Source organism: Penicillium cosmopolitanum (genome assembly GCF_028827165.1).
Source record: "Penicillium cosmopolitanum strain IBT 29677 chromosome Unknown utg000012l:1.0-3308103.0:1.0-3310761.0, whole genome shotgun sequence".
In the NCBI taxonomy this organism is placed as follows: domain Eukaryota; kingdom Fungi; phylum Ascomycota; class Eurotiomycetes; order Eurotiales; family Aspergillaceae; genus Penicillium; species Penicillium cosmopolitanum.
In genome coordinates this window covers 1851396-1867088 of record NW_026622682.1, presented here as the reverse complement: position 1 = coordinate 1867088, position 15693 = coordinate 1851396, and the positions used below count along the sequence as shown (strand labels likewise).

General features: G+C 46.4%; 5 protein-coding genes across 5 annotated transcripts; 2 read left to right on the top strand and 3 right to left on the bottom strand.

The window, feature by feature from the left end:
• Positions 1-1593: 1593 nt before the first annotated feature.
• Positions 1594-3155, top strand: N7509_013436 (uncharacterized protein; the record flags this gene model as incomplete). Its single annotated transcript, XM_056638073.1, has 3 exons — positions 1594-1900; positions 1965-2474; positions 2560-3155. 3 exons carry the CDS (start codon positions 1594-1596, stop codon positions 3153-3155), a joined length of 1413 nt encoding a protein of 470 aa, XP_056481580.1.
• An 86-nt stretch (positions 3156-3241) lies between these two features.
• N7509_013435 (alpha/beta hydrolase) lies at positions 3242-3998 on the bottom strand (the record flags this gene model as incomplete). The annotated part of the gene is made up of 2 exons (XM_056638072.1): positions 3242-3924; positions 3977-3998. The coding sequence occupies 2 exons, from the start codon at positions 3996-3998 to the stop codon at positions 3242-3244; spliced, it is 705 nt and encodes a 234-aa protein (XP_056481579.1).
• Positions 3999-4354: 356 nt separating this feature from the next.
• On the bottom strand, positions 4355-5284 carry N7509_013434 (uncharacterized protein; the record flags this gene model as incomplete). The annotated part of the gene is made up of 3 exons (XM_056638071.1): positions 4355-4472; positions 4534-5111; positions 5183-5284. 3 exons carry the CDS (start codon positions 5282-5284, stop codon positions 4355-4357), a joined length of 798 nt encoding a protein of 265 aa, XP_056481578.1.
• A 6451-nt stretch (positions 5285-11735) lies between these two features.
• On the top strand, positions 11736-13470 carry N7509_013433 (uncharacterized protein; the record flags this gene model as incomplete). Its single annotated transcript, XM_056638070.1, has 4 exons — positions 11736-11990; positions 12046-12167; positions 12217-12788; positions 12842-13470. The coding sequence occupies 4 exons, from the start codon at positions 11736-11738 to the stop codon at positions 13468-13470; spliced, it is 1578 nt and encodes a 525-aa protein (XP_056481577.1).
• Positions 13471-13815: 345 nt separating this feature from the next.
• On the bottom strand, positions 13816-14198 carry N7509_013432 (uncharacterized protein; the record flags this gene model as incomplete). The annotated part of the gene is made up of 2 exons (XM_056638069.1): positions 13816-14102; positions 14168-14198. The coding sequence occupies 2 exons, from the start codon at positions 14196-14198 to the stop codon at positions 13816-13818; spliced, it is 318 nt and encodes a 105-aa protein (XP_056481576.1).
• Between the last annotated feature and the right edge of the window lie 1495 nt (positions 14199-15693).

Genomic DNA, 15693 nt, shown 5'->3' with positions numbered 1-15693 from the left:
TTTCTTCGATTGACCGCTGTATACCTTTAGACCAATTTTAGCAAATGTCCCATATGTGCTGGCATTTACCGCCCAAGAAACTCCGCAAAAGGACTAACCTCGGCCATCATCAATGTCATAATTGCAGCAAGCGTACTTGCGGAATCCCTATTGACAGACCCAATGCTTTCGTTCACATATTGTATTGAAATGTTATAGTGTTTCGTAGCCGATCGTAATCGCATCGATTTGAGATTTTCAGGGCCTAAATTGGCCATGTTGAAAGCAGAATGTGCAATAATGGCGTGGTACAAAGCCTTTTCCCCGGGGAGTAAATAGCGAAGGGAGACTGATGGATAAAAGACCTTCCAGGGATTCGAAGGCCCATGGGGATTTTCAAAAGGCACCATGATGGACGCAACATAGTCCACATAATGGTGGAAGAGAAGTCGGTCTTCGTTCGTAGCATGATTCATGTTTCTACCCCCATTGGACCAGATGCTTTCCACTTTTAGGGGGAATACAGAGAACGGACTATGGCTGGCACCCATAAGACATCGTTCTCCGATGCCCTCAGTCAAATCGCACTCAGAGATCAGAAGATCGACCGCGTCAGAAGCAAGAGGCGGGTGATTTCCCCAAGTGCGCTCTGTTTTTTGTTAGTGAATTCAGAATCGCGCAGAGGAGGTAATAAGTAGATGTCAGTAACTAACCGCAGTGCATAAACCGGCGCCCATTGGATCGGTACGATTTATTTTCATCCAACCACACGAGGCGAGAGCTCGAGCCATCACAAGCCAAGCCCAGCCTTTTGCAGGCCGAGCAGGGGAGATTCGTCTCGAGAGATTTTGCACATTTTACCTTACGCGATCGGCATTGCCAGCATCCGGTGAACTCTCTGCACCGTTTCTTGCCTGGTAATCGAGTCTTGTCATTCATGCTGCTCCGCCGATCGCGTTTTCCAAATGTGTTGACGGGGGCAGGTCATGGCGAGAAGTTGGAGGGGGTCCCAGCACGCCTAAGCCTATTCCGGTGCCCGGCGACGACTATCGTGATTGGGGGCCATAAGTAATCGGCGGTATTCGGTTAAGAATTGAGACTCAGTGCTTACAGGGTAGGTTAAATAAATGCTTTTTTCAATGTTTCAAGACAATTTTACTGAGAGTGAGATGATCTATTAGTACTGGTCGCAGATCCTGATCACATACCTGGTAGCTTGTCACTACATTAAGGCCAGTCAGAACCACGTCAGATCTTTTCTTAGAAGATGCAGATAGAGATGCAAATATAATGCCTAATAATATTTATACAGAAGGATTATTACGAGAGTGAAAATGTCAGCAATTGATCTCAAATCGATGGGAATTGACAGATGATCAACCAATAAAAAGCTTATCTCGGTATGAGTTGCTTTACCTCATCGGCGTGTGGAGTCGTAGTGGAGCTAGCTAATCCTCTCTCCCCGCCCGGACGGCAGCTGTCGATCATAGATAGGTATGGGCCGTGTATGAAGGAGAAAAAAAAAATCAAGAATCATATAAATAGGTTGTGGTAAGGATCAGGTAGCCGAATCCGCGACGTTATTTTTTCAAGTCTCGGTTTGCGCTTGGGGAAATGGCTCAATCAAACGACGCCGATCGGGTCACGGCGATTCTAGCTAGCCCTAGCGTGGATGATCTAGAACAAGGAAACGAGAATATCCAGCGAAATAGCCCATTGGATCCTGCGGAATGGAGCGAGGTAGGCGAGCAGCCGCATTTTAAAGAAACGCAATCGAAAAGAAACATTTCACTAAAATTCCAACAGAGAAAGAAAATGTGCGTGGTCTTCGTTGGCCTTCTTACATTATTTAACAGCGTTTTTGATTCAACGATACCAAGTGGTGGCATTCGTTCCATATTTGCTTTTTTCAACGTCGAAAGTGAAACACAGCAAGTTCTACCGACGTCAGTATACCTGATCGGGTACGTTATGGGACCTCTCAGTTTTCGGACCCATGAGCGAGGTCTACGGCCGACGAGTGGTGATGGTGGGAACTTTCATCCTATTTACGGTATTCACACTGGCCTGCGCGCTTTCGACGAACTGGGCTGCATTTTTGATTTTTCGAACCATTGTCGGAATCTGTGCATCTTGTCCCATCGCAGTCACTGGAGGTTTATTTTCTGATGTCTACCAAACCCCACTCGCAAGAGGGAGAATGATGGCACTTTCAATGGCAGTGACGACTGCAGGTCCTCAATTTGCCCCGATGATCTCAGGATTTCTTGCCCAGGTTGGCTGGAGGTGGATTTTCTGGGTCTCGCTGATTCTTGCGGCCGTTACCCTCGGACCAGTCTTATATCTACCAGAGACATTCGCGCCAATTCTCAAGCAAGCCAATCGCCCGAAAAAGCGAGTTGAGGGCATTTTAGTCAAGGCTTTTACGAGGCCCGTGTATATGATATTTTGCGAACCAATCATATCTTTGACGTGCTTGTACTTATCATATGCAAGTGCGATTTTCTGTGAGTGAGCTCTGCCAACGATGACCTGAACATTCCCGGGGATGCAATCATGATTTTTTCTAACTCGAGAAAGTCATGTATTTTGAGGCATATCCCTTGATATTTCAGGGAATATACGGAATGAGCGACGGGATAGCCGGTCTTGCGTTTCTTCCCATTGCCGTCGGAGCCGCAATCGGGATGATAATATTCCTGTGGTACGACTCATTTCTTTACCGCGCAAAGTCCCAAAATGCAGAATGGGCTTTCATTGAGGAATACCAACGACTACCACTTGCATGTCTTGGGGGACCCCTTTACGTTTTAGCTTTGTTCTGGCTCGGCTGGACTGCCTCTGCCGAGATCCATTGGATTGTACCGATGCTAGCTGGGATACCTTTCGGCATGGGTTTCTTCCTGATATTCGTGGCGTTGATTAATTATTTAATCGATGCCTATCATAAATACGCTGCAAGCGCCATGGCAGCTGCTAGCACATGTCGCTCTATATTTGGAGCCATCTTGCCTCTAGCTGCTAGTCCCATGTTCCATCGCCTTGGAGTTAATTGGGGGACGAGCTTACTGGGATTTTTGAGTCTGCTTATGACTTTCATTCCCTTTGTATTTATTCGCTATGGCGAGAGAATTCGGAGAAGGAGCACCTTTCGACAGGAGCTTGAAAAGGAATGAATATCTATGCAAGCCATGGTCCGGAGCTTTCAGTTTGTCGATATCATAGTGAAATATAATGGTTAGATTACTCAACGCTACTCGACTTAATAAAAAAGAGCAATCGGCACAAGTTCGCGTTTCCCACCTGGAACTGTGTGTCCACCTGGGTGCCGCAAGACTGCTGGCGTTGTTTCATTCTCTGGGCCCCCACAACATTGAATAAGCTTCAGCGACGTGTTTTCATCCACTATAGTATCCATACTTCCGAGGAATTGCAAAACGGAGGTTTCGATTGGAGGATTGTAGAAAGCTCGATATGTTGAATGGGAAGCGGCGTAGCCAGAAATGCAGACAACAAACTTTAACGGGGGATGATAGCGCGCAGAAAACGCGTTAGGATGAGGAATGCCCCCTGTAACTTGCAGGCGATCAAAGGATTCTTTCCGATTCTCTTCAAGGAGCGAGGCGATCATGATCGCCAAAGCTGCACCTTGACTGAAGCCAATGATACCATCAAATGGCCCGGAACTCTTCAGAATAGAGGAAATGCACTCTAAGCTTGTGTCCAAGCCGGGATAAATGCCGTCAATCGACTCGGTATTGAACCAGGTCCATGAACCATGCCGACCGCGCAGATCGGAGTCATTGCTCGTAAGCTTCAAAGGGAAAGGCCCGGTGGGATAAATGAAATCGACCTGTTGCGGAGGAGAAAGACCAAGGGCTTGTCGAGTAACTTTTTCCAGGCCCTGAATTTTGGCTCGAAAGAGCTCGCCGGATTGTCGAGAGCCTGAAAAATTCAGTTATTGCTTGATTTTATTTTGTGCGCTTTCAGGTCTCACCATGGAGCATTAGAATCTTCATTATGGATTATTACGCGTAGTCACGCAGGTGGATTGATTGACAGAGATAGACAGTGTGATATTCATTCAGTAGAGGGGCATCATAAATAGGCAAAACTGCTGCTAAGAGCCTTCTATACTCAAAGGAGTGGATGAGGCAAGCATTGGCGAAACCCTTATCACGGGCCAACCGCTGGGCTAGGATCGTCTAGCTTACAGCTCAGGTCGACAATGTCCGGTGGGTCGCTCAACACCAACCTTACCCGATAAGATAGTCAACCCCAGGCTATGCTCAAGTGAGGTAGACGAAATAGGCTTAGCACAAGTTGATGCCGAGCGACCACTGGTTGCTGTTCAGGCGAGCTGCAGCCTGGACAGTTATTTGGTCGCGTCCTCCAAGTCCGCAGCATAAAGCGCAGCTCCAACGGTGTTGGTAAATGAAAAGGCAATAGAGGCGAAGGGAATCATCTCCAAGGCAAAAGCTGAAATTCCAAGTCTGCGCGCGTTACTAGTCAGTAATGGCCAATCGAATATGCGGGGGGGGGGGATATCCATACCCAGTATAAGCACCCCGATTCCGCTTAACCCATTCATCGGACTGAGATCCGTTCCACCCCTTGAGCTGGAAGTACCGCGCATGTAGTGATGGGCCGACCCTTTTTCCTTGAAGGGCGACATACAGCAATGTTCCAACCACGGGGATAAGATTCAGGGGTAGGAGAATCAACGATCGTACAATGGCCTGGGGCTTCAACTTGGAAAAAGGCTTGGTGAAGACCTTGCCCAATCTCGCAATGGCATCCCCACTCGAGCGAGACTTGACTTGACGTCCTTCGGCAACAAGAGAATCCTGGCCGCGGGCGATAAGAGTTCCATCAAAGGTATCCATGAGGGCATCTTCGACGAGAAATGATCGCGAAAGTAGATTGGTGATCGTAGAACTTTCGCTCAGAACCAGAAGAGCGGCGGAAACAGCGGCCAAGGGACCACTGGTAAAGGCCATGATCGTCATTTGAGGTAAATAGGTGAAGACGAACATGAATGTCGTTATTCCCATCCCTAGACTGATGGTTCTGCCCGCGCGGGACATGAATGGACCCCAGAGATCTTTGTGGGTGATAAAGTAAAAGACGCCCTATATTTCCATACATTTCGATTAGCCAATTCTGCGTCGATTGTATGCTGCCGAGGTATGGAATGAATTACCTTGAATGGGTAGAGATAGGCGCCGGCTTTCGCTACCTCCTCAGAGGCTTTCCGGGCGTTACCGGCCTCGGTGAGCACGGCATCCTTGAGTTTTTCTGACATGGAGAGATAGTGCGACTCGATGCCGTTCGCGGTTTTTGCGATAGGTGAATAGGTCAGATGGCGTGGGAACTGGGAACTGTGAACTGGAGAAAGTGAAAAGTTGGCCGTGCAATTGGAAGCGGGGATGATGTCATGCATGCACGCATGGGCCGTGCGCAGCTCGATTTACGGCTTCAGTCGAGTTTTTGAACTCAGCGAATATCATATGTAGACACTGTGGATGTAGCCGATCATCAGTTTATCCGATAAAGGTGTTCCTGCGATACAGGCGAAAGGAAGAGAAAGAGTTTAAGAGGAGCATGGGCCAAATCATGATGGACATTGTTGATATCTTTCCTGATCGGGGTTGGAGCGGTGTACGAATCTGCGAATAGAGTGTCCATAGCAGATACAGCTACTACAACCTTATCTCAAGCGCAAGTTTCAACCCTACCTTAAGGTACCGTTAGTTCGAGAAGATGATGTTGACGGTTGAAACGAGATAAAAGCCGATTACGACCAAGGCTGGGCACATGATTCCTGGACGAAATGGGGATGCTGGAAGAAGAAGACTTGTTTCCGCAGAGAAAGGAAACGAAGTATCAAGCACACTACTTATCGTGGGAACATATGATCAGCTTCCTGCTTCATGACCGAGAAAACTCGTCCATTTTGAGCTATATTCTATGAGTAGAGAGAAGAAAGATGTTGAGTTCAAAGAAGAAAAGTTGGAAGAGGCTAGTTGTATTCTGAGTAAACAAGTCAGATAGTAGATACAAGAATATGAAAAACATGAAGAAGATTTGATTACTCTCATAGATTTTTTGTCAGGCGTTCTCGGCAATCCAGTGGGGTGTCTCCTTTCATCTGATGGATCCGGGTCGTACCACAAGTACTTGCGAACCGTAGGGGATGTTCAGCCCACGGGGAACGCGAAACCTCGAATCATCACAACGGTTTAATCATCGAATAGAAGATAAAGTCCAGTCCCTCTGAACCCCTCGCCGACGCCAACACAAAAATGCCCACAGCCAACAATCAGATACTCGTTTCGGCCAACCTTCATTGACCGCTGCTTACATGCAGACCGAGGTGATCATCCTGCGGCCCTCCCTAAGACTCGCGTGTGCGGAGTGGTGCTGAAAACGTGGATGACAAGAAAGGGGAGGGGGAAGGGGAAAAGAAGGGGGGAGCGAGAGAAAGGAAAAAAGGCTCTTCAAGGCCCACGGGTCATGTTCTCTTTGCTGCCCGTGATTTCAGGACATGGAAGGTCATCGATCTCACTTCAAGAAAGAGGGTTTGATCTTGTCCCAGTTCATCTGTCGGCCCTCCAACTGAAGAACAGTCAGGGTGAGCGAATTTTAGGACGATCATCGTCTCGATGATCAAGCGTGTCCATGGGGATCCAGCCGTGAATCCGAGCCCGGCCGGAGTTGTCGATCTTCAAAAAGAAACCCGTCAGCAGCTTGCTTCGTTTAGAAAGTGGGATGGTGGGAGGTCGAATGAGATGATGCAAAGAAAAAAGATAGACGAGGAGAGGGATACTTACTGTCGCCCAACTCCCCCAGTCCTACCACCCAACCACGTTCCACCACACTCCACCACCCTGGTTTCCCTAGATGAGGTCAATCAGAATGTAGTTTCTTGTCCGAGGCGGGATGCATGGGAATGAGGAAAGGGAAGGAGGGAAGAGGGAGATACTTACTGTCGCCCAAGTCCTCCAGACCTGCGTCCCCCAACCACGCTCCGCTCCACTACAATCAACCACAATTCACCACGCTGGTCGACCCCTAAGTCTAGATGAAAGAGGTGAGATGATGGAAAGAGAAGGACGGAAGAGGGGGATACTTACCAAGTCCTCCAAGCCAGCGTCCCTGAATCGCGCTACGCCAGGATTCACCACAATCCACCGCTGACCGTCCCCCAAGCCCAAACGGCAAATTAAAAGGATGAAAGGGAAGAAAACTAAGAAGAGAGGAAAGTGTATCGTGATAGTCACGACAGAAGAGGGGGAGGGGATCAGGGGTCCAGAAGGTGGAAGTGAGAGATGGGAAGTGAAGAGGGGAAGTCGGAAGAGGAGAGAAATGGAAGGAGGGCAGGTTCTTATACCCTCTCAGAAAACAGCTGCCTGAGTGAATGTGTTTGCAAACAAGCGAGAGAGCACCAGGGAAGAAAACATGGCAACTTTCGTTGGGAAACTTCCGGATGCTCCCACCTTACCGATTGGGAAAGGCCTCAATTAGGGAGCCTTCAACTCTTTTTGTCGGTTATATTGCCCATCAATAGAGGTTTTTGACCAGTAAGACCTTTTATTTCACACGCCTATTGCTCCTGGATGCTAATGGTGTCAATAGGAACAATAAAAATTGCCCACATTGCTTCCCAAACCTGGCCCCGGATTCCGTACCGTTTTTGACGTTGGACTCCGGACAAAATGCCTGCTTGAGAAGTCCAGCGGGTGGGAAAATGCGTCGTAATGGAGATGTTCAAGTTCAGAAGAAGCGAGATAACCAAGCCCTCTTTTCAAAAACCGAACAACAAGAATTGCTTTCTGTCTTCAGTTGCCCAAATCGATCACTCGTCGTCTAACACTCCACCGCCATGTATCCAACACGGTCCATTTCGTTCAAAATACAATATTCCTCGCCATTATGAATGGTTATTCTGACACGAGGACCATCTGGTCTCCCCCGGATTTATTCCATTTATCCCACAAAATGAAAACTGCTTCCGTGGCTTGGATTCACCTTGAATCAAGGCTTAAAACTTCCGGACAACAGGCTCGGCGATTTCCCTCTTAGCCCTATCCGCATCTCAAGACCTCTTCGGAACCGTGGGCCCCCCGTTGAAATACAAGGCGTGTCAACTTCTTGGATGCTTGCGAACAATTCGAAACTGTCCGAGCGACTGTCATTCCGGTATGCGGATTCTCTGGAGTCTCCAGTTACCGCTCGTGTCCCTTGAACACGTCAATTGTCCTTGGCGCAGGGTTTTTGTTTATTCTGGCGGATTTTTCCTTTCTTTTCCGGGGTACTGGGATAATCCCAGGTTCAGAGGTGTCACCAGGATTAAACTCGGAGGACTGAACTTCTTCGCCAGTCTGGGGAGCGAAAAGTTTGTAGATTTCCCGTTCAACAATATCTGATACCTCCAAATGCTGACCATCTCTAGTCAATATCGACTGCCCTCTCCCGCTGGGACGAAAGTACACCTCGTTTTGCGGGCCCTGGTCACCACCTTGCAGCATTGGACCGCACTGACGGACACACCAAGGCGATGAGACTGAATGGTCACGACCAGAGACTGAATGGTCACGACCAGAGCGTTGGGAGCAACTGGGAACAGGAAGGCCTTCGGTGGATATTGCTCTTCAAAAGCCCCGAACAAGATCTTTATCGTTTCTGGGTATTTCCGATGCGAGTGATACACATCCAGGGGCTGAGCAGTTGCAAGGTACACCAACTATCATTTGTTATATGAGACAGTCAATGAGAGATATAACTGTTCTTCCATAGTGGAATTTGGGAAGCATTGTTGCATTTGCCGCAGTGGCGTGGCCTTGAGGAGTTGCTTCTTTATTCGCTATTAAAAAGGAGAAATTTAAGTCTGCGTCGCTTCACTAGTTCCTTTGCAATTTAGTTGCCACCATATGGCTAGGAGTATCACTCAGATCTACAACGCCCCATGGGACCGTGTTTACGAAACGTTCGTAAATAGCCATTTTCTCTCCCACAATCAAAGTTTGTGGGGAAGCGTATGACTCCCAGAACTCAATACAAGCATCGGATTTCCTCCCGAATTTCTGATTTTATCATTTACTCGTACAGTGAAAGCTCATTTTCTTGAACCAGAATGCTCTCAATGAGGTTATGATGCTTGCCGAGGCTACGCGACGGAGGCCTGTGTAAGGGTTGATGATTAGCTGTTGGTCTTCTCTACGATGATCACATCTGTTCAACCCTGGAATATTGCGGCAAAACATCGAAGCCACGTTATGCGGGGTCAATTTCCCTTGTCGCTGTGCTGTTAACCAATGAGCAGGCTAGATTTTGGATCTCATTTCAATTTCCCCTTTGATGGCACGGGCGGGGGAAATCTTGGAACCCAGTTTAACCCAGATCGCGTCCGCAGCTTGCACCAATGAATTCAGTACAAATAGTCCTAATGGGTAGGAATATATAGCAGTTTAGTTTTGGGAAGAAACATCGTCGGGATTAGATTAAATAGATTCCAAGGTTGGTGTAGTGGTTGGTGAAGCCGTCGCACCATGAATGCGGGATGTGATCAGGGATACCCCTGCTCGGAGAAGCCTATCTTCAAAAAAAGTACAGAACCGCCCGACATCGGTTTCCACGCCGCGAACATAGAGATGCTCTTTCAAACCCTAATCATATAAGACAAGTAAATAATACGTTCTGGATATACTAGTAATAATATCAGTTCCTTTTTATAGATTATAACACAGATACACAAGCCTAAAATTAAAAGCCTAAAGTTTCTAAAGGTTTCTAAATAAAGATAACAAACACTACAAACAAAGTAATATCTAAACTAGCAAGGTATTAACTTCTCCTTTCTATATCTTACTGTACCGTTACTACAGTACTTAATACTTCCTAGATATCTATCTAGAGTTAAGATAATAGATAAGTCTCAACATTAAGATTTACTTTTAGAATCTCTACTATTACTTATCATTATACTATAGCTTCGAATCTTATTAGATACTAAAGATAACTAGCTAATATCTCACAATATTACTCAGGTTATACTACTCTACAGATATCCACAATAACTAATTATCTTTTTAATAATAATTGTAATAGTTACTAAGTTGTCAGGCTAGAGACCTGTTGACTAGGCAAGGATATCGGATAGTGGAGATCAGATTGGACAGTTGATACACAGACTGATTCTTGAAGAGATCAAGAATCCTGGATGTTTGTAGGATCTTAAATACACTAGGGTTCAGGTGGGCCTCGATATGCAGGTGACTCAAAGAGGATTCAGCTTCGGATCGGCGTCGAATGCCTGAGGTGTTGTATACTCGGAATCCCGTGACAGCTGAAGTATCTCTCAGCAGTACCCAATTAACTTAACGACTATGTTTTCTTTTCCTATTCTGGATATGGCTGGTCCCCCTGAGATTTACTGACATTTTCATGTTTCTGCGAGGCGAGGCATTATTTTGCACATTAAGTTTGAGCCTGTTATAATTTGTTCTTAGATTTAGTTATATTTTTAGAAATAGAGAGGAATACTAGTATAGTACTCTTAGCTGTCTATCTCAGATTCCTATATCTAGAGTTTACTGTTTACTAGCAGTAATTTAATATGAAATGTTCTCAGTTTATAGTATACTTTCAAACTAATCTATAAATATAAGATCTGTATAGCTTCCTACAGTATAAGTACTAATATAAGAGCAAAATGTATTCTATAATTATTGTCTGCTACTGACTTAAAGCAAGAGTTAGTAGGCCAGATAACTAGGCCAAATAGCCAAAACTCTCTAAAGACTCGATTCGTCCAGTATTCTTGCTATGGATTATTCTCTAACAGATAGGTAGAGCAAGGGCCAGATATAGGACATTGTTGATTTAAGCACCTCAAAGAACAAAGCAAACATGTACCAAATTGAATAATGAGGGGATATTACAAAACCTCTTTATTGGCCTTCCAAACATTCTTTATAACAGTGCTTTGAACCAGGCTCAAAAAAGGCGTTGAGAATGGTGTGAAGCTTGTCGTCGACGCTGATTTACAGGAGAGGGGTGTTCTTCCCTGTGACACTGGGTCAGATCGTGCTATACTAAAAGGATATTTTCCAAGATCGAATTTTCAAAAGTTGAAAACACGATTGGCAGGTGAAGGAAGGTATAAATTCTATAATTGATGAGACAGTGAAGGAACGAGCATGAATAGTGAGGGCAATAGTGGCGGATTTAAGCTCCGAAGTAGAGGGTGAATGGAAGGACATACTAGTCGTGACACATGGTACTTTTATGAAGTTCTTAACACAGGATTGGCAAATTGATTTTGATCCCAAATTCCCGGCGGGGAGGTAGTTAGAATACTAATGAATGCATGAAAAGGATTTCAGGAAGCGTGCTGAGACGGCCCGGAATTACACTCTCCTTGTGTGAAGTATATGGAGACACTCGCTCAAACCAGATTCACTGTAACCAAGGCCCAAGCTGGGCTGGGACTTCGCATGGTTGACCTGTGTGGAGCGATCGGACACCGCATTGGTGCTAGCCTATCAGATGCTCCAACCAATCACCAGATAAAGTATTGACACATGGGGTAGTTGGAATGGTGCCAAGAGATATTGTGGCCAATCACTAGTCGCAGGCGACATGAAATTCTAAGCTAATGCTCATCCAATACACTTCGCTACATATATATTGAACCCTGGGACTTGCAACCAACTCAGTGGTCAAGTCAACAACTTCGATGCAAAAATTCTAATATGTTACTTCCCTCCCCTTTCTCGCGATATAGCGGGTCCATTAGCTCGCTGAAACAGAAGTGGCGCAGCTACGCCGAAACCAGACGGAATAGTCACGACGAAGATCCCCTCGCTCACCGCATGATCGACGTCTTTCTGCGTACATGGGACCTAGGATTTATTGCTTTCGGGGGCCCTCCTGTACACTTTCAAATTCTCCACGCCCGATTTGTGGAAGGGAAAGGAGGGAAACAGAAATGGGTGGATGAGCAGACTGTACCAAAGTCTACGTTATACATTTCTTTAGAGCCTTCTCTGACACTTTGCACAGTATCAGGAGCTCTTTGCTATCTGCCAGGGCCTTCCTGGCCCAGGCAGCACAAAGATGCTCTTTTGTCTTGTTCTACTCCATGCGGGAGTAATTCCGGCTATTATGGCATTTTTCCTTTGGAGGTAAGGGGTCTGCAAAACCTTTCGTTTGACCATACTAAATTAATTTTAGTCTTCCGGGGGCAATCGGCATGTACGCCCTCTCGGTTGGTATCCAGAATGTTAGCGAGAGCCTTCCTGGGCCGGTATACGCTCTCCTATCCGGGCTTAATGCTTCAACTGTCGGTATTGTCGCGGTTTCTGCAGTGCATCTCGCAGAAAAAGCGATTCAAGATAAAATTTCTCGCATTCTTATTATTTTTGGTGCATGCGCAGGCCTCTGTTATAACACTCTGTGGTACTTTCCGGTATTGATGCTTATTGGAGGTCTCACTATCGCTATATGGGATGGATGGTTGTTTTCCCTAATACACAGGACAAGACTTGCCTGGAAGAACAGGCATAGAAAACCAGCTGATTCAGAGGAGACGAACATAGATTCCACGCCGATGGACTCTATCTCACCCGGACAATTGGAGCGGAATGGAACGCTTCGGTCAAGGAAGGTTGATCCTGGTGGAGCTTTGCCACAATCCTCTGGGGCCTTGTTGAACTCATCGCGGCAGATAGAGAGTGAAGCAAGTCAACAACCGAAATATAGTATTCGCGTTCGGACTGGAGTTGCTATATTAATTATTTTCTTTGGTATTTTCCCTAAGCCGACTGCTACACTGATACTGGAACTAACGATGGAATAGCTTCCTTCATTGCAATTCTTGTCGCTAGAGCTAAATTGATGCCCCCTCCACTCCCGCTTGATCTATTCGCCGGCATGTACCTCGCAGGAACTGTGATTTTTGGTGGAGGTCCAGTTGTCATTCCGCTGCTTCGCTCTTATGTTGTTGGTCCTGGCTGGGTTTCTAGCCGTGACTTTCTGATAGGCTTAGCCATTATCCAAGCCTTTCCGGGGCCTAACTTCAACTTCGCTGTCTTCTTGGGTGCGCTAGCTCTCCAGCATTCGCAATACCCAACTGTCTTCGGCGGAATTCTAGGTGGGCTAGGCATTTTTGTCCCGGGAATTACCCTTGCCGTTGCAATCCAGAGTTTCTGGAGCGCGTTACGGAAGAGGAGGTCTGTGATTCGTTTCTTGCGAGGTGTCAATGCCACAGCAATTGGCCTGGTATTCACCGCTGTGTACCGGCTATGGGAGATTGGCTACTTGACCGCGGCTAATAGCGCTGGACAAAGCCTGGCAAACGACCCGTGGTGGTTAGTAGTGGCAACTGTGTCATATGCAAGCAATGCATGGTTTCGGTTGCCTCCTGCTGGGTCGATTATTGTTGGCGCAGTACTAGGTCTGTGCTGGTACGGAGCCGTAGGGCGGTAGTGTTGGGCAAAATTCTGTCAAAAACGACAGGAAAGGGTGTGCCAATCTATAATACATGTAAATAGTATACTATGTATCTGTGTCTTTTGAGTTACCATGAAATTTCTTCAAAGATTAGGCGTCTAATTTTCTCCCCCAATTGATCCATAAAGACGCCGGAATTTCATTTTCAAAGTTCGAACGGCTGACTATCTTCATTTCAAGGATGTAAAAGTGAAATATTTGAAATCAAATGATGCTAGATTAGATACATTTTCTACTTGTGACCGATATACAGATTCAAACACTCCGATTATAAACTACCATTATTTCCTTCGACAATGAGAAATGATTGGTTCCAGTTGTTCACATACCCTCACACTTGCAAACAATATAAGCGGCACAGAGATCGACAACACCGCCGAAGGATGCCCAAGTCTTCTTGGCGTCCAGGGTGACATCAACGCGAGGCTCTTCGGTAATAGTGCAGACAGTGGTCTGCTGGAAAGCAACGAGCTGGGCGCTCGATGCGAAGACGAGGCCATGCTTAGCGACAGCGGTGTGACCCCAAAGCTCTTGAACGGGGCGCTTCTTGCCATCAACTGGGACAGCAACATTGGAATTTGCGCCCGATTGGTCGTTGGCGAGTTGGACTGTGGCAGTGGTTCTCCACGAGGCTTCCGCCGGGGAGGCGAGGGAATGGAGGAGAAGAGGGCACAGGCGAGTGCGGCGGCGTTCGTGAACTGCATTTTGAAGATTGGTTTGTTGGTGGTGGTTATGACCGATTGAGGGACTAATTGGAAGTCTTGGAGAGGGTTGAGTTCAGAAATTCGAGAGAGAAGATGGGATATGATCTGATGAGAGGATCTTTGCTTTAACCAACTGGAAAACAGAGGCGGGATTGAAGGACTGTTATATAGATTTCAATATAATTTGTTCGCAGATTGAGATGAATGTCCGAAATAGGTTGTTTGGTTATTGCAAGCAGTGCTGCCGTCTTCGTCTTAGCTTGAGGGGTCGAATGCTTCATGGGATGGACCCAAACTACCGCATTCGGAAACCCGTCCAAATACTCCGTAGAAACCGTCATGATGAAGCATACAAACTGAACAAGTGACATATCGAACCATCGTTAATTGCCTTGGAATTCTTACGAAATGACTGTGATATGTTGATATGACACTGATCAACTGCGCTCGTGAATATACTATTTCAAAGTGCTCATGAGACCTGTCCGATTATACTATTAAGCCTAAAAAAGTCCCGGAAGCCAAAATATCTCCGTGCATGGCAGGTGAGAAGCCGGGGCACGGACACTTGCCGATCGCTGTCAAAAATGTATGGGTTCGGAAATGGAATCTCAAAATTCTGTTAGAAGGGCAAGGGGCGTGGCAAGTCAGTTCATGGAACGAACGAGCCCGCCACCGAATTGCGACCTCCGCACCCCTCACAACCATGCCAAAAAGTGGCTTCTGAGGAATGCTACGACGCCGGAATAGGAAGTGGCATGTTTCAAGGGGCTTTCAGGCCACAAGGCCAACATGCGGATCAGCCGAGGCTTGCATTCCTCGGGTAATTCCAGAACACGACACATTACTTTCCTTCAGGGCAATGCCAATGAGCGGTGAAGAAAACTTGTATATGCACAGCATAAGACTCAAGCGATGTTAGCTTGCAGCTGCTTTTACTAGCTGATAATGTGGCGTCTTACGAGATGAACTGGCTAAAAATAATAAGCAGAAGCTGATCGCAGGCTCAAGAATCCTAAACTATTTATCTTCACCTTCCTAGAAGAAATCTATCATGTGAGGTAGTATTGACTCATCAGTCTATATCTTAAATGGAAGATAAAATCTAATGGGTTGGGCATTTGCTTCAAGTTCTTCCTAATTTATAGGAAAATTGTGATTCCAGTAACGATTAGTTTTAATATGCCAGGGGCACATTGCGGGGTAGGGTCTCATCGGTCCGTCCCGCCCCCCCTTGAATGGTTGTTTGTCTTCGACATGTAGAACTAAAAATATATCTGTGCATGCATGAAAACTAATGATCTAATCCAACCAGAAAGCAGAAACATGTGTAGTGCTTCATACTAGCATCGGGTTATACTAGGAAATAAATCCATATCATGTTACCAAGCTAATGCCACTGGAATATGCGGTCATCTCTGGATCTTGGCGGCGGGAACAGCGGGAAATTGGCATGATATTATTGAGGGAAAAGCGTGCCGAGCGAAAGGTGACA